At 58.4% G+C, this 26,448-nt stretch overlaps 3 protein-coding genes across 5 annotated transcripts in view; 1 reads left to right on the top strand and 2 right to left on the bottom strand.

Moving 5' to 3' along the window:
- Positions 1–77: 77 nt before the first annotated feature.
- Positions 78–2,959, top strand: SSBP4 (single stranded DNA binding protein 4). Its single transcript, XM_084498894.1, has 8 exons — positions 78–178; positions 288–323; positions 432–486; positions 622–692; positions 827–905; positions 1,170–1,198; positions 2,022–2,123; positions 2,429–2,959. The coding sequence occupies exons 1-8, from the start codon at positions 119–121 to the stop codon at positions 2,456–2,458; spliced, it is 462 nt and encodes a 153-aa protein (XP_084355020.1). The 5' UTR covers positions 78–118; the 3' UTR covers positions 2,459–2,959.
- Positions 2,960–4,228: 1,269 nt separating this feature from the next.
- ISYNA1 (inositol-3-phosphate synthase 1) lies at positions 4,229–9,192 on the bottom strand. Of its 2 annotated transcripts, none has more exons than XM_084498846.1 (11): positions 9,122–9,192; positions 7,952–8,076; positions 7,676–7,837; positions 7,394–7,523; positions 7,122–7,315; positions 6,872–7,021; positions 6,572–6,787; positions 6,297–6,461; positions 6,099–6,212; positions 5,771–5,988; positions 4,229–4,514 (listed from the first exon to the last, which is right to left on the bottom strand). In XM_084498846.1, the coding sequence occupies exons 2-11, from the start codon at positions 8,063–8,065 to the stop codon at positions 4,298–4,300; spliced, it is 1,680 nt and encodes a 559-aa protein (XP_084354972.1). In that variant the 5' UTR covers positions 8,066–8,076; positions 9,122–9,192; the 3' UTR covers positions 4,229–4,297. The 2 variants fall into 2 exon arrangements, with proteins under 2 accessions (XP_084354972.1, XP_084354971.1); XM_084498845.1 differs by lacking the exon at positions 9,122–9,192 and adding an exon at positions 8,716–8,818.
- A 6,568-nt stretch (positions 9,193–15,760) lies between these two features.
- The window catches only part of ELL (elongation factor for RNA polymerase II), a 48,958-nt gene continuing 38,270 nt past the window's right edge, over positions 15,761–26,448 (bottom strand). For both annotated transcript variants that reach the window (XM_084498843.1, XM_084498844.1), the window contains 5 exons: positions 23,210–23,705; positions 20,382–20,448; positions 18,310–18,481; positions 17,408–17,452; positions 15,761–16,420 (listed from right to left, as the gene is read on the bottom strand). In XM_084498843.1, the coding sequence (XP_084354969.1) occupies positions 16,316–16,420; positions 17,408–17,452; positions 18,310–18,481; positions 20,382–20,448; positions 23,210–23,705 (885 nt within the window). In that variant the 3' untranslated portion in view covers positions 15,761–16,315. The remainder of the gene's footprint in view (positions 16,421–17,407; positions 17,453–18,309; positions 18,482–20,381; positions 20,449–23,209; positions 23,706–26,448) is intronic.

The raw sequence follows: 26,448 nt of genomic DNA on the forward strand, positions 1-26,448 counted from the left end.
CCCCAAAAAAAAATCCCCCCCCCTCCCCCCCCATCTCCCTGGGGGCCAGACATGGCCGGGAGGGGGGGCAGAATTTTATTATTTTTTGGGGGGGGGGCACACGGATGAGCCCCCCACAATGTTCCCATCCAGGGGTCCCGGCGGCCGCGGTCCATGGCCAAACCCCAACGCCAACTCCGTAAGTATTGGGGGGGGGCTTTTTTTTTTTGGGGGGGGTGTGAAAATAAGGGGAGGGGGCTATGCCCCCCCCGTGCTGACCCTTTTCGCCCCCCCCCCCCCCCCCCCAGATTGCCTACTCCTCCTCGTCCCCCGGGAACTACGTGGTGAGTACCGGGGGGGCTCAGGGGGGGGAATGGGGGGGCTGCTCTGCTTGCACCCCCCCCCCCTCCGTGCCCCCCCCCATTCTGATGTGCCCCCCCCCCAATTCCCAGGGCCCCCCCGGGGGCGGTGGCCCCCCCGGCACCCCCATCATGCCCAGCCCCGGAGGTGAGTGTCAATGGGATGGGGATACGGGGGGGGGGGGTTTGGGGGGGTCCCCTTGCATTATGCTTGGGGTGGGGGGGGTGGGGGGCACCACAAGCGTTGCCCCCCCCCATAAACCCCCCCCGTGGCCCCCCCCAGACTCCACCAACTCCAGCGAGAACATGTACACCATGATGAACCCCATCGGCCCGGCGGGGACCCGGCCCAACGTGAGTGCCCTGGGGGGGGGACAAGGGACAAGGGGGGGGCTCTGTGGGGGGGGGCACGACCCCCAGCAGTGCCCCCACCCCCCCCCTTTTTTTTTTTTTTTTTTTTTTTTTTTTTTTCCCCCCCCCCTTTGCAGTTCCCGATGGGGCCGGGGCCGGAGGGACCCATGGGCGGCATGAGCGCGATGGAGCCCCACCACATGAACGGCTCCTTAGGTGGGTGCCCCCCCCCCCCAAAAAAAAAAAAAAAAAATAAAATAAAATTTTGGACCCCCCCACCCCAAAACCGAGGTCGTGGCGGTGCCCCCCCCCCCCCAGGAGCATCCTGCGGGCCGTGGGCTCCATCTGGGGGCTGCCGGGCACCGCGCAGGCGGGGATGGGGACGTGGGGGGGGGCACAAGGGTTTTTTTTTTTTTTGGGGGGGGGGGGGCACAGGCAGGGGTGGGGGTGCCCCTAATGGTGCTGCCGGTGTCCTTGCAGGCTCTGGGGACATGGACGGGCTGCCAAAGGTGAGTGCGGAGACCCCATGTGCTGGGGGGGGGGGGCCCTGGCTCCAGGACCCCCCCCCCACACACACACACACAACCCCATGCACTGGGACCCCCCCCATGGACTGGGACGCCCCCCATTCACTGGGACCCCCCCCATGCACTGGGACCCCCCCACACCTCACACCATGCATTGGGGGGACCCCATGCAGCAGCACCCCCCCCCCAGTGGACCGGGACCCCCCCCCAAAGCACCGGGACCCCCATGCACTGAGCCCCCCCCCCCATGCAGCAGCACCCCCCTGACCCTGGGCACCACTGGGGACCCCCCCCATTAACTGGGACCCCATGCCCTGACCCCCCCACATTCACTGAGCCCCCCCCCCACAATACACTGAGAACCCCCCCATGCACTGAGCCCCCCCCCTGCACTGAGCCCCCCCCCCCATGCACAGGGACCCCCTTTACATTGCCCCCCTGTGACCCTGAGCACCCCCCCCATTAACTGGGACCCCCATGCAAGGAGCCCCCCCCATACACTGACCCCCCCCCGTGCACTGACCCCCCCCCCATGCACAGGGACCCCTTTTACATTGCCCCCCCCCAACCCTGGGCACCACTGGGGACCCCCCCCCATTAACTGGGACCCCTGTACACTGCCCCCCCCCGTACACTGACCCCCCCCATGCACTGACACCCCCCCCCCAAATCCACCCCTATACCCCTCTCCACCCACCCCCATACCCCCCCAACCCCCCCCCACCCCCCCCAAACCCCCCCCTTATCATTTCCTTATCATTTCCTTATCATTTATTTATCCTTTATTTCCCCCCCCCCCCCGCAGAGCTCTCCCAGTAACCTTGGGGGGCTGAGCAACCCCCCCGGCACCCCCCGGGACGACGCGGAGCTGGGCACCAATTTCTTAAACCCCTTCCAAAGCGACAGCGTAAGGGACCCCCCCGCGGGAAACCCCCCCCCCCACCACAAAAGCCACCCCCGGGGGGGCAAACGGCGAGGGAGGGGGGGTCGGGGCTGCAGGGGGGGGGGCACGGGGCAACCCCAAAGCTCCGGGTGACCCCCCCCCAGCTGCCTTTTTTGGGGGGGGGGCGGCTGTGGGAGAGCAGCCGCAGAGGACGGGACCCCCCCTTTTGCCTCCCCTAGCACCTAAGCTCGGTGGTGTGCCCCCCCCCCAAAAAAAAATGCCCCCCCCCGGCCCCGCTAACCCCCCCGTGTCTCCGCTCTCTCTCTTAGTACTCGCCCAGCATGACAATGAGCGTGTGAGCCCAGCGCCCGACGCCGGCCAAGAACCCGACGCCCCCCCCCGCGGTGCCAAAAAAAAAAATGTATTTAATACCCCCCCCCCAAAAAAAAAAAAAAAAAAAATCCAGCTCCCCCCCCCTAAAAAAAAAAAAATAATTAATAATAATAATTAGCATCGGCAGCGTGCGATAGACAGGTGCCCCCCCCGCAGCACCCTATGGGGGGGGGCACTCTATGGGGGGGGGGCATCCTATGGGGTGGGGGGCACCCTGGGGGGGGGCTGGCACCGCGGGCAGGAGGGAGCAACCCCCCCCCACGCCCCCCTCCTGCTCTTTTCACCCCCCCCCCTCAATGCTCCTGGAGGGGGGGGAATTGGGGATAGGTATTTATTTGGGGGGGGGTTGCTGTGCTGTGTGCCCCCCCCCCAAAAAAAAAAAAACAAAGTGTGCTGCCCAGCTGGGGCACTGCGCTCGATTGCAATTAGCCGAGATGCTAATGAGCGATGTCATTTTGCCCCCCCCCCCCCATCTCATTATTAAAGTGGGGGGGGGCAGCCAAATGCTGGCCCTGCCATAGCCCCAGGGGGGGGGATTTTGGGGGGGGGGGGGGGGGGCGCACAGCCAGCACAGCCCCCCCCCAGCTGGGTGAGGCACCCCCAAACCAGGCTTAGTGGGGGGGGGGTACAAGCCAAACCCCCCCCCCCCATGGAGCATCCCCCCCCCAGCACTCTATAGGGCAGGCCCCAGTGCAGAGCAACCCCCCCCTGCCCCCCCTCCCCAAATTATCCCCCCCCCCCCCCAATACTTTGGTAGCGAACCAGCCCCGGGGGGGGGGGGGGACGGCTCCTGACCCCCCCCCCCAGCCCCGTCTGCGTGCTCAGCCAGCACTGTGATCTTCCTGCCCCCCCCCACCCCGAGCGCCAGACCGGGGCCCCCCCCACCTCCCCTTATTCCCCCCCCCCCCCCCCCAAGGGACCACTTTAAAAAAAAAACTTTAATATGAAGGATTTTGTTTTTTTTCTCCTTTTTTTCCTCTTTTATAACAGAAAGGACCTCAGCCCCCCCCCCCACCCCCCCCATGACCCCCCCCATCCATCCGCCGTGCACCCCCCCCCCCTATCGGGCAGAGAATGGGGGGGGGCTGCCCCGTAGTCGTTGTGTAGGGAGAGCGTGACCCCCCCCCCCCCCCCCATTCCTAGCCCCCCCCCCCAGCCTTTAGCCCCTCGAAAAAAAACGGGGAAAAGAATTAAAAAAAAAAAATAAAAAAGGAAAAAAAAACGAAAAAAAAATCGTTAAAAATTATAAAAAAAAAAAAAAGGAAAAAAAAAAGAAAACGGAAAAAAAATCCCCAAAAAATCAAAAAAAAGGAAAAAAAAAAAAAAAACACAAAACCGACCCTGCATCAATAAATGTAATTTGATTTTTTTCAGAAAAAAAAGGTTTTCGGCTCCTCCTGGGGGGTCTGGGGGGGGGCAAAACGGGGGGGGGGGGGGGGGGGTAGGAACCAGGCGAGACGGGGCTGGGGGGGGGGCACTGCGGGTTTATTGCCATGGGGGGGGTTAGGGGGGGGGTACAAAGCTTCACAGTTTCGAGTCGCGGCACCGGGTGCTGCGGGGGGGGGGGGGGCACAGGTCGCAGCCCCCACCCCCCATATCCACCCCCCCCACCCCCCTAAAAAGCTCATATAAAATACAAAAAGGCACCCAAATTGGAGGGGGGGGGGGGGCAGGTAGAGCTCCCCCCCCACATCCCCATACAGCAGAGCCCCCAACCCTGGGGGGGGGCGGGTTGGGGGGGGGGGGGGATTCTGTTTTTTTTTTGTTTTTTGTTTTTTTTGGGGTGGGGGGGTCCCCAGCGGGCGTTAGTTGGCCCCGTCGATGTGCAGGGGGGGGCGCGGGGGTCCCGGCCGCGCGGTGCCGGGGCAGGGGTGGCCGTTGAGCTGGGGGGGGGTCGCCGCTTTTTTGGGGGTGAGGGGGCAGGCGGCCCCCCCCGGGCAGGCTCGCTTCGGGCTCAGCGCCGGCCGCTGCATCTTGTGCTCCAGCAGCATGTGGTTCTGGGGGGGCAGCCCCAGGCAGGCCCTGTTTGGGGTGGGGGGGGGGAGAAAAAATAGGGTCAGGGGTTGGGGGGGGGGCACAGGGACCGGGTGCCAGGAGCTCATTGACCCTGGGCACCCCCCATGCACTGGGAACCAATGGGATTGGAGACCCCAAATAGTGGGGATCAAGACCCCGTGGCACCCCATGCACCGTGAGCCACCAGGATTGGGGACCCCCCCCCCAAATATTGGGTGCCAGGACCCCCAGCCCTGCACACCCCATGCACCAGGACCCAATGGGATTGGAGACCCCAAATCTTGGGTACCAGGACCCCATGACCCTGGGCACCCCATGTACCAGCACCCACCAGGATTAGGGACCCCAAATATTGGGTACCAGGACCCCATGGCCCTGGGTACCCCATGCACTGGGACTCAATGGGATTGGAGACCCCCAATATTGGGTACCAGGACCCTATGGCCCCGTACACCCCATTCACTGGGACCCACCAAGTTTGGGACCCCCCAGTTATTGGGTACCAGGACCCCATAACCCTAGGCACCCCACGTACCAGGACCCATCAGGATTAGGGACCCCAAATATTGGGTACCGGGACCCCATGGCACTGGGCACCCCCTGCAGCAGCACCCCGCAGGATTGGGGACACTGTTGGGGTCCCATCAGCATCGGGTGCCAGGACCCGCTGCTACTGGGACCAGCAGGGGCTGGGTGCTGGGACCAGTTGGCACCCGGCACCCCTTGCGTTGGGTACGGGGGCTCAGTGGTGTGGGACCCCCCCTGGGGAATTGGGCACCCCCTGCGTTACGCACCGGGTGCTGCTGGTGGTGGACCCCCCCCGGCATGGGGACCCCCCAAAATTGGGCACCCCCAGCACTGGGACCCCATCAGCACTGGGACCCACTGGTGCTGGGCACCAGGCACCAGTACCCCCCCCACATGGGGTCCAGCACCGGGCACAGGGACCCACCGGTACCGAGCACCCCAAACCTTGGGCACCCCAAACCTCGTGCACCGAGGACCCGCTGGTGCCGGACACCCCCCGCGTTGATCCTGAGCACCCAAGGGTGCCGGCACCCACCGGTGCCGGGCACGGAGCACCACGACCCATGGCTGGGTCTGGCACCCGCAGCCTTGGGGCACCGGGGGGGTGGCACCGAGACCCCCGCACGGCCACCACGGGGGGCACGGAAACCCCAGGAACCTGTCCCAAAGAGCGGAGGGGACCCCGGGACCCCCCAGGAAAGGGGCTCCCTTGGGTGACCCGTGGGTGCGGGTACCTCAGGATGTTCTCGATGCAGCTGCGCTGGCGGAAGAGGGCGTTGACCACGGGGGTGCCCTCGGGGACCAGGGGGGCCTTGCAGAGGAAGGCGACGATGGAGAGGACGCTGTGGAAGCCCTGGAATTCGGGGTCGCCCTCGGTGCAGAAGGTGATGCGCTGGCACAGCTCCGTCAGGATGGCCAGGTCCAGGATGATGGGGCTGGCCAGCAGCGAGTCCTGCGGGCGGCCAGGGGCACGGGGTGAAGCCCCCACCCCAAAAAAAAAAAAAATTTAGGGATGTGCCCCCCCCCCTCTACCCTCTACCCTCCCCAACCGGCCCCGCGCACCTCGCAGGTGTTGTGGATGACGATGGTGTTGGTGCCGCCCATCATGATCTCCGACGTGTACTCGTCCAGCGCCCGCTTGCTGTCCCCCACGTAGGGCACGTATTTGATCACCACCTGCCGAGGGACGCCCCAATCAGCCCCCCCCCGTCACCCCACGGACCCCCTCCCCAAATATCAGCCTCCCCCCCCCCAACTCACGCAGTGGTCGGGTTTGTCGTGCGGGCCGTAGAGGACGGGGTTGGCCTGCACCGTGTCATCCACCACGTTGCTCTTGGAGATCTCCTTGGAGCGGAACTGCTGCGGGGCCGAGAGGTTCTTCCCGTCGTTGTTCCCCAGGTGGTTGTAGCTCACGATGGACTTGGTCTGGGTGGGGGCAGCAGGCGGGTCGACCCCCGGCTCCGTCCCAAACGGGGTAGGGGGGACATCGCGGACGGGCCCCGAGGCGCCGCGCGCGCGGCCCCGTCCCCGCGTACCTTGAGCCCGGCGCCCACCAGGAAATCCACCAGCACCGACTTGAGCTTGGTCTGCCCTGACTTGAAGTCGTCGCCGCAGATGAAGACGCGGCGCTGGGCGGCCAGCTCCACCGCGCCCGGCACGAAGGTGTTTTGGGGGGAGCCGTTGATGTAGGCGCAGCCCTCCAGGATGCTGGCCACGGCGAAGAGCGTGGACGGGGACACCTCCAGGCCTCGCTGCGGGGACACGGCGGCACGATGTGTGTGTTTGTGCTGTGTGTGGTGTCTGCGTGTCCCCCTCCCTCTCCGCCGTGCCCTCACCTCGATGGCCCGCAGCAGGTTGTCGGCGGTGTCGTTGAGCCCCGGCACCACGTCGCAGAAGCGCTCCGTGTTGGCCGTCCACAGCACGATGACTTTGTCCACCCCGCTGCTCTCCCTGAAGTCCCGGATGTCCCTGCGGATCTGCTCCACCTGCCGTGACCGTGCAACAGGTCAGCACCGTGCCCTTCTTCTCCTCACCCCCCCCGGCTCCGTGCTCCCCCCCCCGTTGTCTCCCCCCCAACCCCGGCACCTGCTCGGCCTTGGAGCCGCGCAGCACGTTGTCCGCCCGCTCCTCCTGGTTGGCGGCGATGAACTCGGGGATGTAGATGGAGGGCCGGGGCTTCATCTTCTCCATGTGGGGCCAGAGCTGCTCCTGCAGCGGCCAGTCCAGCACCTCTGCCCGCCGCATGGCCTCGGCCAGGTTCAGCGAGGAGATGTCCCAGCCTGAGGGGGGGGGAGGACACGAACGTGCCGGTCCCGCACCCCCTGCCCATCACCAGACCCCCCGCCCGCCCCACCTACCATCGAAGACGATGTCGTTGGGGTGCACCATGGGCAGCAGGTCCCGGAAGGGCACGTAGACATCACCGGTGGGGCCGGTGCCCAGGCACACGGTGGAGGCTTGGAGCAGCGAGCCGTAGTAGTTGGCTTTCTGCGGAGAAGAGCACAAGGATGAGCAACCGGCCCCCAAAAAACAGGAACCCCAGGAACCTGGGGCTGCAGCCCCCCTTCCGCAGGACCCAGGTGGGGACGGGACCACCTCGGGTGCCCCCATCCCCATCGGGGTGCAGCCCGGACACCCACCTTGCGCCCCGTCTTGGTCATCCAGGACAGGCCCAGCCTGTTGGCCAGCACGGCCGCCGTCACCGTGGTGCCGTTGTTGCCTCCCCAGCCCACCAGCATCAGCCCCAGGCGGGGGACCTGCCGCCCCGTGCGGAAGGTGAAGCGGGTGGAGCACGGCCTCACCTGCGTGGCGCAGACACCGGGGAGGTGAGCGAGCACCCAACGGGCCGGACCCCTGGACCCGGTGCCACCAGGCCGGGTGTCGGTGTCCCCGAACCCGCCGCCCCCATCCCGTACCTTGGTGACGCCGTTCTCCTTGCAGACGTGCACGGTGCTGTACGTGTACTTGGCCTCGATGAAGTCCTTGCTGTACGTGACATCGGGGCTCTCCACAAGGAATGTCTCTGCCATTGTTCCTCGAGCTGGAATTGGAGGAAATGGGTGGCACCCCCGGAGCCTGGCACGCCGGGGCCTTCCCCCCCCCCACCCCCCATCTCCACCCACCCCGCTGGGACGCGGCTCCGGGGCTGTGCCGCTGGGGACGGCTGGCTCCAAGCCCCTGTCCCTGTCCCTGTCCCCTCCCAGCTCAGCACCGCCGCCCCCAACCCCAGGACATCACCGAGCCCCCGACAAGCGGGGATGGCACAGGGCAGGCTGTCCCCACTGTCCCCAAAGCCCCCATTGTCCCCAAAATCCCCTCTGTCCCCAAAGTCCCCTGTCCCCAAAGTCCCCACTGTCCCCATCCCCCGGGCAGCAGATGGCACAAGGGACCGGTGCCAGCAGGACCCGGGGTTACCGGGGGTTACCGGGGCCAGCACCGGGGCTTCCCGGGGACACCGGGACCGGAGCCAACCCCCCCCCCCAGCTCCGTGCCACCGGGACCCTCGGGGGATGGGGGGGGGGCCGGCCCGGAGCGCGCAGCCCGGGGAGGGGACGCGGGGACGCGGCGACCCCGGGGCCGTCCCCAGCGGCTCGGGGAAGGGGGGGGGCGGCAGGAGCCGGGTCCCACCCCCCTCCCATCCCCGCCCCGGTTTGGGAGGCGGTGGGGGGGGGGCACTCACCGGAGCGGGGGGCGCGCAGGAGCCCGGTGCCGGTGGCTGCCCCACGGGGGGATGCGAGCGCGGCTGGGGCTTCCCCTCGGCTCCCGCCGCTTAATCGGCTCCCAGGGCCCGCCCCCCCCCCGGCTCCGCCCAGCCCAAAACTTTCCATCCTCGCCGGACCCCCCCCCTCCTTGGTCTCGTCCCCCCCCCCCTCCCGCCCCCGCACGTGCCCCGGTACCGGTGGGGGGGGCACCGGGCACGGCCCCAGCTCGCCCCCGGCCACCGCTGCGCTGCGCGCTCCGTGCGCCCCGCACCGGCTCCGTGCGCGCACCAAGGGCAGGGGGTCCCCGGGGAGGGGGTCCCCAGGGGGGATGGGGGTTCCGTGCCCCCCCCCACCACCACCACCACCCCCACCCCCGGTTCTCACCGGAGGGGCACGGAGCGGGGCGGGCCGAGCCCTCCCGCAGCGCCGCGCCTCCAGAAGGGGAAGCGGCCGCTGACCCGGGAAGGGGAAGTGGCACCGGGGCCGGGGCCGTCGAGGGGGGGTGTGGGGGGGGTCCCGCCGCTGCTTTCCGCCCATTCACGGCCCCGGGTCCGGGGTTTCCGGAGCTGCGGGGGATGGGGATGAGGGGGGGGGGAACCGGAGCTTGCCCTGGGGCATCCCCGAGACCCCCCCTGCAAGGGGACCCCTGGAGCTCCCCAAATGGGGACCTGGAGATCCTGGCACCGTCGCCCCGCAGCACCCCGCACCCTGCAGCCCCCGGCTTGGGCGTCCCAAAGCCCCCATTGTGGGGACCCCGTAACCCCCATCACCATCGCCCTGCAGCCCCTGGTTTGGGCATCCCAAAGCCCCCATTTTTGGGGACCCCGCAGCCCCCAGCACCAGCACCCTGCAGCCCCCAGTCTGGGTATCCCAACTCCCCCATTTGGGGGATGACACAGCCCCCATTACCATCACCCCGCAGCCCCCATCACCCCGTAGCCCCCAGCTTGGGTATCCCACATCCCATTACCATCACCCCGCAGCCCCCATCACCGTGCAGCCCCCGGCTTGGGCATCCCAAATCCCTCATTTTGGGGACCCCACAGCCTCCAGCACCATCACCCCGCAGCCTCCAGCACCCCCAGCTTGGGCATCCCGGAGCCCCCAGCGTGCTGACCCCTCAGCCCCCAGCACGGGCACCCCGACGGTGGCACCCTGCATCCCTGTCCCCCCCCACGGCCCCCACCCCATTGTGGGGAGGGGGCCATAGGGCGCTGCCCCCCCCCGTTGGCTGTGGGAGAGGCCGCCAGGAGGCTGCTCCCAGCCTCCATGGAGCGGGACAGCGAGGGGGGTCCCGGGGGGCCTGGCTGCCATTTCAATGGGACGGCCCCGCTTCAAAGCAACCCCCCCCCCTCTTTCCCCAACACCCCCCCCCGGAGCAGGAGCAACGCCCGTGTCCCCCCCCCAGCGCTCCCAGCCCCTTCCCCACCCATGCTCCCCGCCGACGTGGCGAGGACAGCTCGGCTGCCACCCACCCGCCAGCCCCGGGCCCTGGCTCCGCGGGGGCCGCTGGCACCGCCAAGCGTGCGCAGAGATTTATTATTTTTTTTTTGGGGGGGGCGCATATAGGAAAGGGGACGACACGTGGGGACCACCGGGGCCGGGCACCTGCTGGGGGAAGCCGCCGGGCATCGGCGGTGCCGGGGGCGTCGGGGCCCGAGGGCCACATCCAGGCCGTGGGCAGCGGCGGAACAATGCGCCCTCAGTGCCGGGGCTGCAGCACAAAACGAGCCCCGCGCTGGAATTCCAGCGCCTCAGCAAATTATTGAAACAAAAATAACATTTCTTTGTACAATAATCCTGGGGCGGGGAGGGTCCGGGCAGGCAGCGCTGCCAGGGGCCGAGAACTGGTATTTTTCCACTGGCTTTCCTTTTTTTGCCCCCTCCCAGAACTCCCACCATTGTTCCTTCCCCCACTCCCTTCCCACCCCTCCCACGCTCGGCACCGCATGAGCGGGGCTCCCTTGTTCCTGCTCCCGGCGCTCATGGGCCGGGCGCCCGGGCCGGCCGCCCAGCGCCTTCGCTCCCCAGCTGCCGGGGGCTGGCGGGGGGCCAGGCGAGCACGGAGCCATAGCGACCAGCACAGCCCCGGAGCAATGGCACCAGGAGGTGTCCCCCCCCCAAAAAAAAAAAAACCTCCACGAGGCCCCAAACCCACCCATACGTCGCGTTCGGGGCCTGATTCTCTTCCCACAATTGAGGGGGAGATGGGTTGTGGGGACCCCCTGGAGGGCACCCCTCATTCCCCATCCCTTTCCCCTATAATATCGCCCCCATTCCCTTGTTTTTACCCCAAGCCCTCTGTCCCGCAGCCGGCTGCCTCCTGCACCTTTGGGATTTTTCCCTTCGTGTTAAATAACCCCCAGCCTCTGACCCTCCCTTATCTTCGCCCACGGCCGCTGCTGGCAGCTCCTTTTCCTCTCCTTCCTGTCCCCTCGCCGTGACCCGCCGGGAGCCACGCACCCAAGGACAGACGGACGGGTGCAAAGGGACGGACGGACGGACAGGACGGGGTGGTCGCCGCGGTGGGAGCACGGCGGCGGTGCCGCCAGAGGGACCGGCTCCGGCCGAGCGCGTCGAGGGCAAATTAGGCTAATGAGCTTCCTCCTGGAAACGAGCCGCCAAGCAAAAGGCGCACGCACCGACCCGACCCCGCGGGACGGAAAAACCCGCGGCTGCCCCGCCGCGCTTCGAGCATCCCGCAGCCCTCGGCGCGCCCCGTTTGGTGACCTGGGGACAGCGTGGCGTGCCACACGGGGACACCGCTGGGTGCCAGCTCGGTGATCGTGGTCGAGGCTCCTCGTGGAGCTGCACGAGGTCCACACCTCGCCCCGGGGATGCTGCCCCGCTCGCAGCCCCAAAATTGGGGGATTTCTGCAGCCCCGAGCTGCTCCGTGCCGCGTGCCCCCGCCGAAGGCCGGCGGCCGCGGGTTCCCAGCCGGGTTCAGATAAGAAGGGAAGCTTCTGGAGCCGGGCTGGCTCTGGCACAGAGGAAGCAGCCAGTAAATTTCCACTGGTGCTGCTCGGAGTTAATTAGTTCTCTGCGTGACCCCAGGCAGCGCGAGCTGCCAGGGGCTCGGAGGAATTACCTTGGGCTGCGGCAGGAGGGGACGGGGACCCCAGAAGGCGCAGGCGGCTGCGATCCCGCATTTAGCTGATGCAGACGTGGTGTCCCCAGGGAGGTGGCAGGTGACAGGGGGTGAGAACTGCACCAGTGACAGAGGTAACGGGCAGGAGGCACAGGGAACGAGGAGCTGTGGATGCTCGGGAGGTGGTGAAGCAGCAGCCAGGGCTCTGCATCTTCCTGAGGGCAGCACTGGGAAGTAAAACCCTGAGGGTTTTGCCCCAGGCTGCCCAGAACCTGCAAGAGCACAGCTCAGCAAACACGAGGCCTTGGTTCTCTCTCCCTAAGCACTCTGGAAAAGCACCACCAGGCTCCACGCACCCGGCTCACCCCCTGCGAGCAAACCCTCAGCTGCAGGAGCATCCCTTCCCTGCATTTTCCTTTTCCAAAGCTGAAGCCCGTGAAATAAGACCCAAGCAGAGTCCATTTCCCTCCACTTTCAAAAACAACAACAACAAAAAAGCTAAAATATCTATTCCTTCGCCACATTATTTGATTGCTGGATTGCGTGCACTCGCTTCATCGTTATCTCACAATTTTGGAGGTAAATCCAGGCTCTGGCACTAGCAGGGAGCCAAGCACAGACGAACGCTGGCTCGTTATTTGCACAGGTGGATGGAGCGTGATCTGCCAGCAGCTCTGGCCTTGAGATCCATGAACCCGTGTCTGTCACCCTGTTAGAGGGGATCCCAAAGCAGCTCCCAGAGCGTTTCTGCTCCGCTGTGCCTGCTGCAGCCGTGGCGAGCAGCAGAGGCAGGGACGGGGCAGAGCCAGCTGCAGAACAGCAAGCAGCCGGCAGGAGAGGGAAGGCTGAGCCCTGGGAAGGAAAAGCAGAAAAAGGGACAAAATCTGTGCACAACCAAGCCACCAAGTGTACCCTGAGCTCTGGCTCAGGAAGCCAGGACCACGCTGGCTGCCTCCAGCTCCTGCCCGGCCACGTCTGCCCCAGACTCAAGGAACAGCATCCCCGCTGCAGCCCACCTTTTGTTTTTCCTTCCCTTACCTACTAAAACCCATTCAAACGACTCGGTTTCCTTTAAGCTTCCTGCTTTCAAAAGCCATTTCAGACATTTATCACCTTTCTCGCGTTTTCTTGCAGTTAAGAAGCACTGAAAAGAAATATACAACCTTATTGTTTGCTTGTTTTCCAATACAGTGAATTTATTATATGTTGCAAAATCAGCATTCAGCTTTTTAGTGTACAAAAAAGGACACTAGCTCTTAAGAAAAGATTAGGAAAGCTGAAGACTATGCTGCCTTTAAATTGTAACATTTTGGCAAAGTGAAAAGCTCTTTTGTAAACTCCAACTCCATGGCTCAATATAGTTTTATCCACAGTACAATATTACAAAGTAAAACACAGTATCAATAAGTTAAGATCATACTTAATCACCTAGAACTGGTTTCTATTAACCCAAAAAGCACAAAATTTGCCTAGCTTCATAATCTCTAAAAAGAAAAAAAAAAAAAAAAAAGGCAGATTCGACTACAATTCTTTAACACAGTCCAAAAGAAAAGTGAAGCAGAAAGTTGTTGAATGCTAATTGGGTCTCACAGTTTGGATATTCATTAAATATTTTCAGTTTTATATTCAAATTTTTAGAAGTTCCAGAATATACATGTAAATGTACACAATACATCTTTGTATACAACTCTGTTTGCAAAAATATCTTATAGCAGATGTATAAAGATTGAGATCCATCTCTACTCCCCCTCCCTCCCCGATCCCCAAAAAGCAAAAAAAAAAAAAAAAAAAAAAAAAAAACCATTCAAAATATTAAGGGTCAGAACGAGAAACGTTTCCATGGAAGAATCGACTTGGTTACGGAGCTGCTGCCTCTCTCCTGCTGGTCGAGTTTCTGGCCCCTTGCCCAAATTGCCTCTTGCTCCCAGGTGGACGCAGTCCCACTGGGACCGGGATGGGATGTGCAGGCGCTGCCCCATGGCACACACTCTGGGGGAGCTCAGCATCATCACCCCTGGCTTTGGGTGAGCTCCAGCCAGCGATGCTGCTCTCGGATCAGGCTCCTGGGGGGCTCTGAAGTGATGGATCTCGCACAGACCCCGGGCAGGGTCCTGATGCCCCCTGGCAGCGGTGCTGGCAGGAACGCAGACCCTGCTGCTCCTCTGGGATCCTCCTCGGTGCACGAATTCGCTGCTACGGGGAGCTCGTTGGAATCAGGTCAGAGCCTAGACGAGACTCGAGCTCCAAGGGATGTGGGTGCCCGTCTGATGTTCCCTCCTGCCACCGCTCACTGCTCCAGAAACCCGGGTGCTCACCAGGTGTGATGCTCCGCTGGGAAGAACAAAGAATCCTGGAGAAAAGCTCCTCGCCTTCCTTCACGTGCATCTTCCAGCCTTCCCTTCCTGCTGGAAGCGCTGGAGGCGTGGTGTGCCACAAGCAGGACAGAGCTCCCTAACTGCCCAACTTCTTTGCTCACAGAGGAAAAGATGAGCCCGAAGCGTGCCCTGACCCCGGGAGCCTCGTCTGGACTTCCACGCGGGGCTCTCACCCTACAGACCCCATGATCCTTGGGGATCGTATCTCGTCCCCCCTCTCCTTTTCTGTGCTGCTTCAGAACAGTTTGGGTTTTGCGGGCCAGCAGAAACACGTGGCTTTCCAGTTGCTGTCCGTGGAGGCTCCCTCGAGCCCGAGGCTGCCCTTTGGAGAACGGGATGGCAAAATCCTGGCGAGCTCTGGACGTCTGCAGACAACACGGCAGGGATGGAAACTTGGGATGTGGCAAAGGACAAAGCCAAGTGGAGGCCCTGTCCGGGCGACACAGCAAGAACAACCTAGCCAGAATGGGTATTTTGGATATAATGGATGTATTTTTTTTAAATACAGCAGATGGACCCACTTTTTTGGGGTGGAAAAATAAACTGCTTCTTGTAAAAGAACTGTTTCCCTCCTCAACTCTGCCATTCCGCTCCTTCAAAGGGTGAAAGACTCTTCAGTGCAACCTCCAAGGGAAGGAGACGCCCCGGGAAAGTAATCCTTTACTTTGAGATAAACGGAAGCGGGAAGAAGTCAAATCGCACAGGCTGGCAGGATTAAAAGGGGAGAGGGGAGAGAAAGAAATAGCAGAGTTAAAGGACACCTTTGTGCTTTTTGGCGTGTTTCTCACACCCTGGCCATACTCTAAAAATGTTCCCTTCAAGTCCAAAAAAAGGAAAAAAAAAAAAAAAAAAATCAAGAAGAAAGACTGCGACGAGAAGCTGGCTAGATAAAGCACAACAGGGGAAGTGACCCGCATGGGAAAACGCTACCTTGCTTCTCTCACACTCAGGCGCCTGTTCTGAGAATGGTTTTCTGCTGCTGCTTCTTTGGAAATAAGACAAAAAAAAACGAAGAAAGCATCACGTTCCCCACCCCCCGCCCCCTCCTCTCCTATGGGTCATTACAGGTAATAAAATAACTTCTCTGGGTAACTATCCAACGAGCTTCAGTAACACTGCAATTGTAAGACAGGAAAGGTTCTGAAACACTTGGCCTAAAAGGAAAAGGGAGGCACAGTTTTAGAAAAAGATGCTTTTTTTTTTTTTTTTTTGCTTTTTTTTTTTTTTTTGTTATACAAAAATAGACCATAGTCTCATTAAGCAATTAAGAAAATTGGCTGCCTCGGTAGAAAATTATAAAAGTCAAAGACAGACGGGTCTCAGTCTTCCCAGCACTGGTACGTGAGGGGTAACGCAGGCAGACTGGGCTGCGAGGTCTGCGCCCGCTGGATCCCACCGCACGCCTGGCCCCGAGACCTTGAGAGGAAGGATCAGGATCCGCATCTGCACGGCGCCAGGCACCCGGTGCAGATCCCCGGGCTGTTCCCCTCCTACTGACACAACCACCTCAAAGAGAGCACACACCGGAGATGACAAAAGCAGGAACAAACAACGAGAGCTCTGGGTACTTGGTGTATTTAACACGGTGCCATGGAGAGCAGACAGCTTGCATATGAACAGTCGCAGGTGCCAGAGAAGGAGGTAACCTAGCAGCATTCCAGTTCCTCACCATTTGAAGGACAATTTGGAACCCAGCGGACCTGGGCCAGGGGTAATTACACTTCATGCCAAAACTTTTAATCCATGAAAACTACTGATTCTTAACCTTTGGGAGCTTCGGTCACTTTAGGCAAGTTTTTTTTTTTTTTTTTTTGCTTTTTTTTGCCTTTTTTTTTTTTTTTTTTTCCCTTAAGTGTCAATCGCTGGCTTCAAACAAGCAGAGTTTTGTTTGTTACATCCCGACATTCAGAGAGGCTACAACTCGAGAGGACCGTGCCAGGCGCTGGCGTGCTACCTGGCTCAGACGCGGACACGAGAGACTCGCCACTGTAAGAAATCCCCAAGTTCTTCCACCATGAAGAATTTAATGCTCGTCTCTGAAAGGAATCTAGTTGTATAAAAGGGAACGTAACGTCCAGGTGACTTTTGCCCTACCCAGTCCAGATCAGCGCCGGCTAGAACTGCTGTTGGTCATACTCTGCTATCAGTTTTTTAATGTGAGCCAGTTTGTTGTGGAGGTATTCGCAGCGGTTCTTCTCTTGGCTGTAATTGGGGTTAGTCTGCAAAGAAAAAGGAAGATGCAGTCACAGAGTGCAACCCTTCAGTGACATCCGCGCCAAACCCGGCCGAGGCTCTCTGACCTCAAGGTATAAATAGATGACCGGGTGGCAGAGCAGACACCCACTTGTTTCGAAAGGACCTGTCCTGTTCCAACCAGCCAAAGAGCTGAATAAATCCCTTCTCCTCAGTGCCCAGCTGCAGGGAGCTGATCACGGGGCAGCGAGCACACCTCGCACGAGGCTTGGAGCAGCTGTGCTGCACGCGGCGGCTTTCAGCAGGCATCACCTGCCCTTTGGCCCCCACGTTAGCAGCAGATTGTGCAAGTTTGAGAGCTTTGCAACAATGAGGAACTTACCACACAGGGACACTCTTCCCAAAGCTCCCAAACCCCCAGGGACAAGAGGGCTCAGGGCTGTATCCATAAATAGCCCCTGCCCCGGTACCCGGATGCCCCAGCCTGCCTCTGCTCTGCTACCTCGTCCAGCTGAGCCCCAAATCCTCCCAGTCAACAGCTGCTTTATGTGCACGTGAAGACAAAATATTCTGTATGCCACGCACAAAAAACCAAGCTGAGACCACAGGGGACTATCTACCCAAGTGGTTTGTCCTAGAGACTGAGCTCAGCTCCTATCAAGCACCCCAGCAGCCCCCAGGACCTGGAGGATCCCGTTATCACTTGGCCTCTACCTCCGAAACACAAACTGTTCTTCACTTGAAGGGATGGAAACACGAAACTTAACACAGTTTTTCTTTTGCTAGCACACCACTAGCAAAGTGGAAACGTTCCCCAAGAGGCACGGAGCAGCCCCAGCTGCCCCCAAACCCTCTCTGAACAGTGAGAGGACCACTCTTTGGACGGGCTCGAGCTGAACAAAGGTCTGCTCGTAAGCTCGAGGCTGGGTTTTCACTTGGCAAGCACCCATTTCTTTCAGTCGCTAGGGGCACCACCCAAAAGCCTTGTTTATGGGCAAGTATTTTTTCCTTACCTTTTTAATTTTCCGGTATTCCTGTAATATTTGATCATGGATGGTCTGAAAAAGGAAAAGATAGCTTGTTTTCAGAACAGCCAGCACTCCTGCAACCTGAAGCATTTACCCACGGCATGAGATGCACATTTCCTCCAAATTCTGACCCAAACCTTCTCCCTGGTGATAACAGCAGGGGCACGGGAAGGAACAGTTCCCTGTCTCAATTCCCCAGCCACAAAATCTACCTGTAACGAGCACTGGAATTGACAGGGTAATTAACGCTTCCTCCACAGCTCAGACTAATTTTTCCCCGAGACATGAGAACATTTCAGTGAGGAATCAGGAGATTTCTCAAAGAGGGGCAGGACGTCTGAGGGAAGAAACTGTGCTCAGTACAATACGTGCTCTGCAAAAATCTGTTTGTTATACTCGTTGAGCCTTATTTTCTCAAGATAATGAATAGTTAAAGCTCTTCTAAAATCGGTCTGACAAGTTGAATAATGCTACATTATTAAGATCAAAGATTGGAGAGAAACAGATGACCCTGTCCTAACTCCCCTTCCAGCCCCGATACGCTACCATATGTGCGAATATGAGTTTTCTGGCTGGGACACACTAATAGCTTCCAGCAGCTTTTGGCTGAGGACGCCAATTGTCTCACTGAGGCCTTTCCTTGTCAACAAGTACCATGATGTGTGCTCCAGCTTGAAAACGAAAGAACACAGAGCTGTTTTAAGAACAGTCCACAAAGCTGTCAGCTGTGTGCACGTTCTGCATCCACCAGTCCCGGGCTCTGGGCATTTCTTTCCCGGGCAGAACACGGGGCCTCCAGCAACCAGCCCGGAGAGCCCCGTGCACAGAGCGAGCTGCGGCAGCCCCACTGGCAGAGGCAGCTTTTAGAAGGATGAATTTGTCTCTACCTTGTATTCTTCAGAGCCCTGCAAAAGTTGCTTCAGCTTGGAGTCTAACTGCGTAAACCGCCGGGTTATCCTCTCTATCCGAGCGTGCAGGTCTCTGTACTCGTTGTACTCCGCGTTGAAGTCGTTTTTGTAACTCTGACGCTGCTCCGAAGAGGAAATGGCTGCGTATTTTCTAGAGGGAGAATAATTTCGTTAAGCGGTTTAGTGAGTCTTCTCCGCGGGCAGCACGAAGGCTGCGGTGCCAAGAGCAGGATGACAAGTCTGCCAGGTGACTGACTGCCCCGGGAAACAAATACGGTCTCCTACGATCTGCACGACAGTGGCACTGAGATAACTACTGTACCTTGACCTCTCTGTGAAACAAGATAATATTTGCTCCGAAAACTTCCTATCTCTGCAAGACAGGCTGGGATATGCAGGTACAGCAAAGCCTGCGAGCAGATGAGGGTGTAGGAGGACACTCAGATAGCACTGCTACAGCTTTTCTGATTCCTGCTGTCCCCCCAGAACATGGAGTTCTGCATCTGTGCCAGACCTTGGAACAGCAGGAATACGATGCTTCCAGCGCTCCGAGTCTTTAAAGGAACACAAAAACCGCTCAGCTATCACTGCAAAATGCTCGCAGTGCTATTATGTGGCAAGCACGGGGTAAGCAGCACATTGAATAGGCTGAATGCGTCTCCAGCACCTCCTGAAGATACCCAAGGAGCTGAATACAACACCAAGAGCTCGCGTTTAACAGATGTGCCTCTGAGGCCCTTTGAAAGTCGTTCAGCTCAACAAGAAGCCATTAAACCTGACATTCTGCAGCCAGCCCTCTGTGATGCCAAAGCTCCTCTTTCCACAGGTGATGACTCTCATTTGCCACCTTGCTCCGTCTGCAACACGGTGCCTGAGCACGTACAGGCTACCTGAGGTGTCAAATTAAGGGAAAACTTTCATTGCATTAACTTCAATGCACTTTTTTTTTCAGCCTTTTCAGCCTTTTTCAATTTTCCAGCCTTCGAGAGCTGGCTCCTGGAGAGGGGTCGGCACAAAAACGCATCTACACAGGACGTGCTAACATGAGATAAGGAACTCGTCATCAAAACAGCCAGGGCACAGCCCAGGGTGAGACGACAGACCTTAGGGGGGTTCATAAACCTCACGGGGTTCCTTTGGAGATGGAGCAAGGAGCTGCAGTAACCCTCCCTAGGAGGGACCAGCACAAATGTCGCCAGCGAAAAAAGCAAACGGCACCCACCCCTGTTCTCTGAATGCTGCTGGAGCCCTGCAAAGGCCAACTCAAAGCAGTTGTGCAGTTCATGCAGCCCAGCAAAACCGTACAAGAGCCCTGCACATCCCCCAGATAACCCCAGTGCAGAGCCAGGAACGGGCGCTGCCTCCTCCATCACCTCCTGTGAGATCACAGCACAGCCAAACCCTGGGTGAGGGCATTAAAACCCCGACAGACACCCAGGTGGAATGTCACCCACAGCTACCCCTCAGTGCCACCCAGCTGCGGCCGTAACAGAGCTGGTTTTATGCAGATTAAAAGCACGGGGACTTGGGTGCTACAGCAGACAAGTGCACTGCTGAATTAACCTCGAAGGGATCTGATTAAAAAAGTCAGAGGTGAAACAACTCGCATCCTAACCCGCAGGATATAGGAATATTTCACTGGTTTTAGAGCTGATCCTGACTTTGAAGAGGGGCAGAGTTAGCTAACCCCTCAAAATCCCCCCTCGCCCAGTCTTCCGTAACGCTGAAGCAGCTCGTTTCCTCTCACAGGTCCCATCTACCACACGGAGATGTTCAGTCCTTCCAAACCCCTTCAAGGTGTTCAACCTTTCCTCAAGTACTTTAATAATTGGTTTACAGGAAACCAACCCTACAAGGAGGCAAAGAACGGATCTGAGACCCGTTTTGGTCTCAGGAACTATCAGCAAAGGGCCTAATACTTTTTTTTTTTCAGCCCACCTTCCAAAGTTCAGTAAGTAACACCTAAATCCAACAAGAAGTCACCGAGACACTGTGATTTTTAGCCTGAAACACGATCCCAAAGCGATGGAAGAAGCAATAAGTATACTCACAATAAATAATCTGGCATTTCCGAAGTTGATGTTGGTACACTAGAATTATTGCATGTTCCATTTAAACCTGAAAGACACAAAAACTTGCTTTTAGACATTCTTAAACCTAATTAAGCTGAAAATTCACAAACCTATCCGCAACACACAGTTCATTGAATTTGGAGGGTTTCTGTCGTGCTTTCCAGTGACAGATGGGTCCAGATGAGCACAAGGGAACTGAGCACCGTGCACATTTCACCCCCTAGTTCTACACTACGTAGATCCCTGCTATTATTATTAGGGATTCCTATAGGATCTATAGGATCTAACAGGTTTATAGGGCATGCAGCTGAGCCCTGCAGACAACCTGTGCTCTTTTATCAAGTGGAAGAAGCACGGATCAAACGAGGCTCAGCTAGAAGTGTCTAGGACTTTAAGTGAAGGGACCAAAGACCTCAGAAGGAATGGGATTTTGAACGCAAGCCTAAAGCAGGCACTGTCCCCAGCCTAAACTAAACACTGCATTATTTATTTGGAGGAAGAAAAGCAGTTGGATACTGGCGTGAAAAGGGAGACTTCCTGTAGGCTGCATTATTCTGAAAGCCCTACTCAGAAAGTCAACTGCATCCCTGAGAAGGCAGCAAAAGGAAAGACAGACGGGGAAGGCTGCAAAGGATTCCACTCATCTGCTCTGCAGAAATAAACTTCTTCTTTCCTCTTTTTGTTGTTTTTTTTTTTCCCCAAGTCTGCTCCTTAGGGCCAGCAGCACGGTGACTGCACAAGTCCCCTGGGGATGCAGGGGGGAGCTCCACACCTTGCCCGCTCACCAAGCTCCTTTCCAGTCCTCCCCAAAAATAAGCTGCAGGGAGCACGAAATGCCAAAGGGACAGCAGGGGGATGTAAAAGCCACAACCTCACTGCATTTTTTTTAACAATCTGTTTTTCCCCGTGGTCCTGCAGGCAGGCTCTGCCATGCCGGGTGCCCAAACAGCACCAGGAGGAGCAGAGCAGCCTTAATTCCTGCTGCGGGTGCCTGCAAACAGCTCTGCTCTCTTCCACACCTGACAGCAGAGCGAGAGATGCCGAACACGGGCACGGAAGATGGTGGTGAAGGGAGGAGAAAGTTTGGTTTGCCTGTGAGTGCCACCTACTGTCTGCAGACAGGACCCCAAGGTCCCTTCAGCGCCTCTGGAATAGGAGAAATCCTCTCCCCTGCAGCCTCTGGGCACAAAGGGCATTTGGGAAGACCTCAGCTGCTCGCTGCAGGTGGCAGCAGCAGGATCAGGCCCCCAGCAAGGCACAGAAATGTGGGCAGCAGGATCCCAAGTCCCGAAACTGCCCCAAATCCCGGCAGCCGCTGCCCACATCCTGTTTGTGCTGACTTCGGAGGCCAGCCCGGCTCTGTTACCTCGCACACATCAGCACGCAGCAGGAACAAAACCCCGAATTCACAAAGAGCCGGGCACCGGGCTGCTTTTAAAGCAGAGCAGAGAAGGAGATAAAGGGTCAGCAACTCCACGGAGGGAGAATTCAGCTCGTTTGGGTACTCAAAAACTGTTGACAAAGACAAGACGTCCGCCCCCAGATCGCATCTACCTCCACGGCTGTTCAGGACGGGAGGTACATCAGGGAGAACAGCTCGTTAACGCGGGCAGAAGAATAAAACAAACCAGCACTGCCACAAAAGATCAAAGCAGAAGAAGTATCTGCTCGTTTGGAGCAGCATCACAAAGCCCCCAGGTACAGCGAGCACGGGTACAGAGCGCAGCTGAACACCAGCAGTGAGCAACCAGGGCGTGCTGTCGGTGCTACAAAGGCAGAGGGGAGGCAAGAGCTGCCACCACGCAGCTCCTAAATGCTCCTGAAGCTCTCCCTTTCCACAAACGTGACGAATTAATTCCAGTTTTTTGACAAATCGATTTCACTTTTGAGCTGCTGCCCCTTCTGAGCTAAACGCGGGTGATTTTCATGCACCGGGCACGAAGAAGAGCTCGGTGTGAGAGCACAGAAAAGGGGTGAAGGAAAACAAAAGGGATGCAAGAAGAAGTTGAGCAGCAGAACCAGGCTGTGGTGTTCCTAGGAGCTACAGGGGAGCTCCTGCTGCTCCAGAGAGCTTTAAGAAGGCAGGAGAGCAGCAGGCACCGCAAGGGAACGGAGTGGATTAGCCAATAAATACGTGTATTCTCTGCTCTAACTTCTAAGAGTGCACAGAACTGGCTTAGAAATGCATTTTTTTGATGGGAAGCTTTCTTATTGCACCTAACAGGCTGAAAGTCTCGCTATTTTGTTAGTCCTCAAACCGAGAAATTCAGACCCGTAGTGGGACAGAGCAAGGAAGCCCTCGGCCCGAAGGAGCTGGTCGTGTGGTGCCCCAGCAGCATTTATCACAGGGCTCATCTATCGCTTCTGCTGTGTCCAACACTACAAGCTCCTGTGCCTAACTTTTCATTACCGAGTTCAAAATCAATACGACAGCCATCACAATGCCCAACACAACGCAGGAGAGCGGGAGGCAATCAAGCAGCGCTGCCTTTCCGACAGATCTCGATGCCCGCCTTTCATCCCCACGTCTTAATAAAGCTTTTAATTGAACTGGGAGAAACATGACACGGGCTGAGGCAGCTCCAAAACGGCAGCAAAGGTTGAACAGGAAAAACCTGATAGCCTCTTCTGGGAGGAAGAGCCTTTGTTGATTTGTAGGCAGGGACAGCAGCGATATTTCAGCAGCCACACGGGCTCTGCAAGCGGGATGACACACGCAGCCTCTTCCCTCAAATGGATTCAGAGCAGAAATTATGCTCAGAGAAACATGAACACAACCCACGGGGGGCTTCCCAGCACCGACGTACCTGTGACATCCTGTGGCACACTACCTAAGTCAGCGTTTTTTATTACTTCACAGTCCTGCTTCTCCTCTTTGCACTTCTCCTCGCCCTTCTTCTCCTTCCTCTCCTTCTCCTTGTCTTTGTGCTTTTTGGATTTTTTCTTGCTTTTGACGTACGGCGAGCCGCAATTGTGCTTGCTCGTTTGGGGACAGTCTGTGGGCAAGGGGTGGCTCAGTCTGTCGGCCTGCTCCGTGCTCTCACAGTCTCTGCCGTTGTGAGTCAGGTCGTTGCTGACGTCCGCGAGGGGATCGTGAGGCCTGGGCAGCTCCAGCACGGGCAGGCTGGAGCTGGAGCTCACCGATTCCGGGAGCGCCGGCGGCAGCGCGGCGGCGGGGGCGTCCTTGCCGTTGGCGGAGTTGAGCTTCCCGTTGAAGGTGGGCTGAGCCCTGTGAGCCAGGTGCGAGATCCTGGGCTTCTTGTTGGCCACGGGATCGATAAACTCCACGGGCTGGGATCGTTTCTGGGGAGAAAAAAGGAGGAAAAAAAAAAAAAGAAGTGAATATCTCGAGGCCTGGCTGGGATTTTGGATGCGGTGTTTTGGCTCGGTGCTGCTGCCGCTAGGTGGGGATGCAGTGCTGGGAACAGGGCTGTCACCAGAAGAAGGGCTCTGGAAGCTGCCAGCAAATCTCCCCAGGTCCCAGGCTGGTCCCTGCAGCCCCAGCACCCTTCACAGGGGCTCCAGGACCGCCAGCACCCAGCTCCTGCAGAGCCAGCACAGCCCACACCGCGTCCCGACAGCCCCCCGAGCCCCACGGCTCCTTGGCAGAGCGGAGCTGTGACAGTTTCAGAGCCCCCCATAGCATCAGTAATTAATCTGCACTGCTTATTTAACGGGCCACGCCGTCCAGCCTGCTCTCTTCACACCTTACTTCCAGCCCAGCCCTTCAGAAACCAGCCCTTGTCCTCCTCCCTCCCCGTCCCAGGCACTCAGAAGGCAAACAGCCATAAAACACCTTTCCTCATCCCTTCTGGTGGCGTTTTGAGTATTTCCAAGTCCCTGCAGAGGCTGGGGAGAGATGTGCAGGACCCCCGGAGCAGGAGGGGTTGACACGTTCTGCACTGAACCCCCGGCCAGCTTCACCAGCTCCGAGGCCAACAGCTTCGCCCTTGCCACACCGCTCCTTCCTCTTCTCAAAGAGGCATTTCCCAGAAGAGGAGAGAAAGCACCAATTGCTAAGTACTCAGAATTTCAGGCAAAAAGAGGTCATCCGCAGCGAGCCACGTCACACGGGCTGCCACAAGCGGAATATCCCTCCCTTCAGAGAGCACAGCTTTCCATTTATCCCCAGCAGCCCCCCCTGGCCACACGCAGGTGGGACTGCCAAAGGCTCCGTGCCCCCAGTTCCTGCGATTCCAGCCGTCTGCAGGCTCGGGTCAGCCCAGGGAAGTCTCTCCGTGGAGCAGCCCAGCCTCCCATCAGCTCAGCGTGGAGCCCGAGCCAGCCCAAATTACCTTGGCCAGCCCTCAGTGCAGCGCCGTGCGCGCCTGCTGCCTGGCAGCCACGGGCTGCAGAAAGTCTGCGGAAAGACTTTTTGGTGCCCGGCGGAAAGCGAGGGCTCGCTGGGGTTGTTTCTGTTGGATATTTCATTGTTTTCTTTGCTGTCTCAGGCAGGACCGTGTGCGTTTGCAAGTGGAAAGTTTGCTCCCTCGCAGAAGCGCGGCTGCTCTGTGGAGGAGCCACCAATTCGCTCCTCTCCCCCGGTCGTTATTTCTCTGCCTCTCCACGCAGGGCACGGCGCTGTCCCTCGCCCCAAAGGAGGGGCTGTTCCCTTGGACAGTTGTCAGAGAGCTGCAGCCAGCTCTGAGAGCTGCCACCTCTCCCTTACCTTCCTCCAAAGCCGACAAATAACCTCCCATCTGATTTTATCTCTTTGGGTGTAAAGGTGTTCGTGCAATTCCTGCTGCGCCACCTCTCTCCTTAAAATGCTGAAGCCAACCTTTTGATTTGCTTTTGTTCCACAACCGAAATATTTTAAGGCTACCAAATCACTGAATCCTCCGCCGGGGTTGCAACCATGAGAAGGGAACCCCTCCTTTAAATAGAAACTACAGCTCTGTAACCTGTAGCATCAAAAACCAACAGCCTACAAGGAGTGCCCCGTGCTTTGCTGTCTGACAGGCCCCGTTAGCAGCGCTGCTGGAATCATTCCTGTTCCTCGTTGTTGTCCTTACTGCATTAAGCCTTTTCTACACCCAGATCAATCAGCTGCCCAAGGTTTTGGTCAGACAATCGGGAGGCTAAAACCATCCCCTGCAGACCTTCACGCCTTTCTAAATAAGCGAGGTGACCTTTCAGCCTGAATTTCTGCAGAATCGGGCTAAGCGAGGCACATGCCCAGCCTCTTCAGAGCACTGTGCCTCTCTCCAAGCTCACTCGAAGGAAGGGGACCATTCTTTACTCACCAGGAACAAGCCCAGAGCAGAACAAGAGAGGATTTGGAATTAGCTACCTGGCAAACAAGTCGCACTGTTCTTGTTCTCAGTGGCGAATTGCTTCCCTCTCGCTGCCAGAAAGCACATAATTTCCTTACCTGCTAATATTCTTTGCCACTAATCCTCGGTGCGTCTGTCCAGACAAGCAGGCATTACACATTCCATTGGCAGGAGGAGAATAAATACTCAACTTGTCTGGGCTGACCCACAGCAGAGAAGGGAAGCCGGCATTTCACGGTGCTAGCACGGGAAGTCAGCACTGAGAGACACCGAGGCACGGTGGGGACAGGCTCTGCCCCACACACGAGCAAATGGAGCTGCTTCAGAGCTCTTCACCGGCTGCTTCTGTACTCACAGCTCCCTGAGCTGGCATCTCAACACATCACAGAGCAGACCAACGTGCTCCTGGTCTGTCATGGCAATTAGGTTGCAAAAGGTCAAGGTTTTTAATAACTCGGCCGTGTTTGGGAGCTGCTTATTACTGCTTCGTTCCAGTCAATTATTAGTAATGAGCAAAACACAAGCTCGTGTTCCCCCTGGAATTCCCAGAGGTACGGAGGCACTTTGAAAAAATTTAGCCCTTCAAACTAAAGCTCAGAGCAAACTGTCAGAGAGCCTCCCTGTAGTCCAGCACCGAACCACATCCAGAGGAGGAAGAGATGCTGAGGAAGCCTAGAATTAGGCTCTAACTTCAGGGGAAAAAACAAAACCCAAACCCTGCTGACCTTACAGCCTCCAGCAGCAGGCGGTCAGCACACAGACAGGCTGAA

The sequence above is a fragment of the Aythya ferina genome, assembly GCF_964211825.1.
Source record: "Aythya ferina genome assembly, chromosome: 26".
Classification (NCBI taxonomy): Eukaryota; Metazoa; Chordata; class Aves; order Anseriformes; family Anatidae; genus Aythya; species Aythya ferina.

Bases quoted from the DNA above. Each gene is read 5' to 3' on its own strand.
- ISYNA1 (XM_084498846.1), bottom strand. From the start codon at position 8,065: ATGGCAGAGACATTCCTTGTGGAGAGCCCCGATGTCACGTACAGCAAG. The intron at 6,462-6,571 runs GTACGCGGGGAC...GCCCCCACCCAG, and splicing joins TGGTGGGCGCCGGGCTCAAG to ACCAAGTCCATCGTGAGCTA. The intron at 6,213-6,296 runs GTGAGTTGGGGG...GTCCCTCGGCAG, and splicing joins ACGACAAACCCGACCACTGC to GTGGTGATCAAATACGTGCC.
- SSBP4 (XM_084498894.1), top strand. From the start codon at position 119: ATGTTCCCATCCAGGGGTCCCGGCGGCCGCGGTCCATGGCCAAACCCC. The intron at 324-431 runs GTGAGTACCGGG...CCCAATTCCCAG, and splicing joins CGTCCCCCGGGAACTACGTG to GGCCCCCCCGGGGGCGGTGG. The intron at 487-621 runs GTGAGTGTCAAT...GGCCCCCCCCAG, and splicing joins CATCATGCCCAGCCCCGGAG to ACTCCACCAACTCCAGCGAG.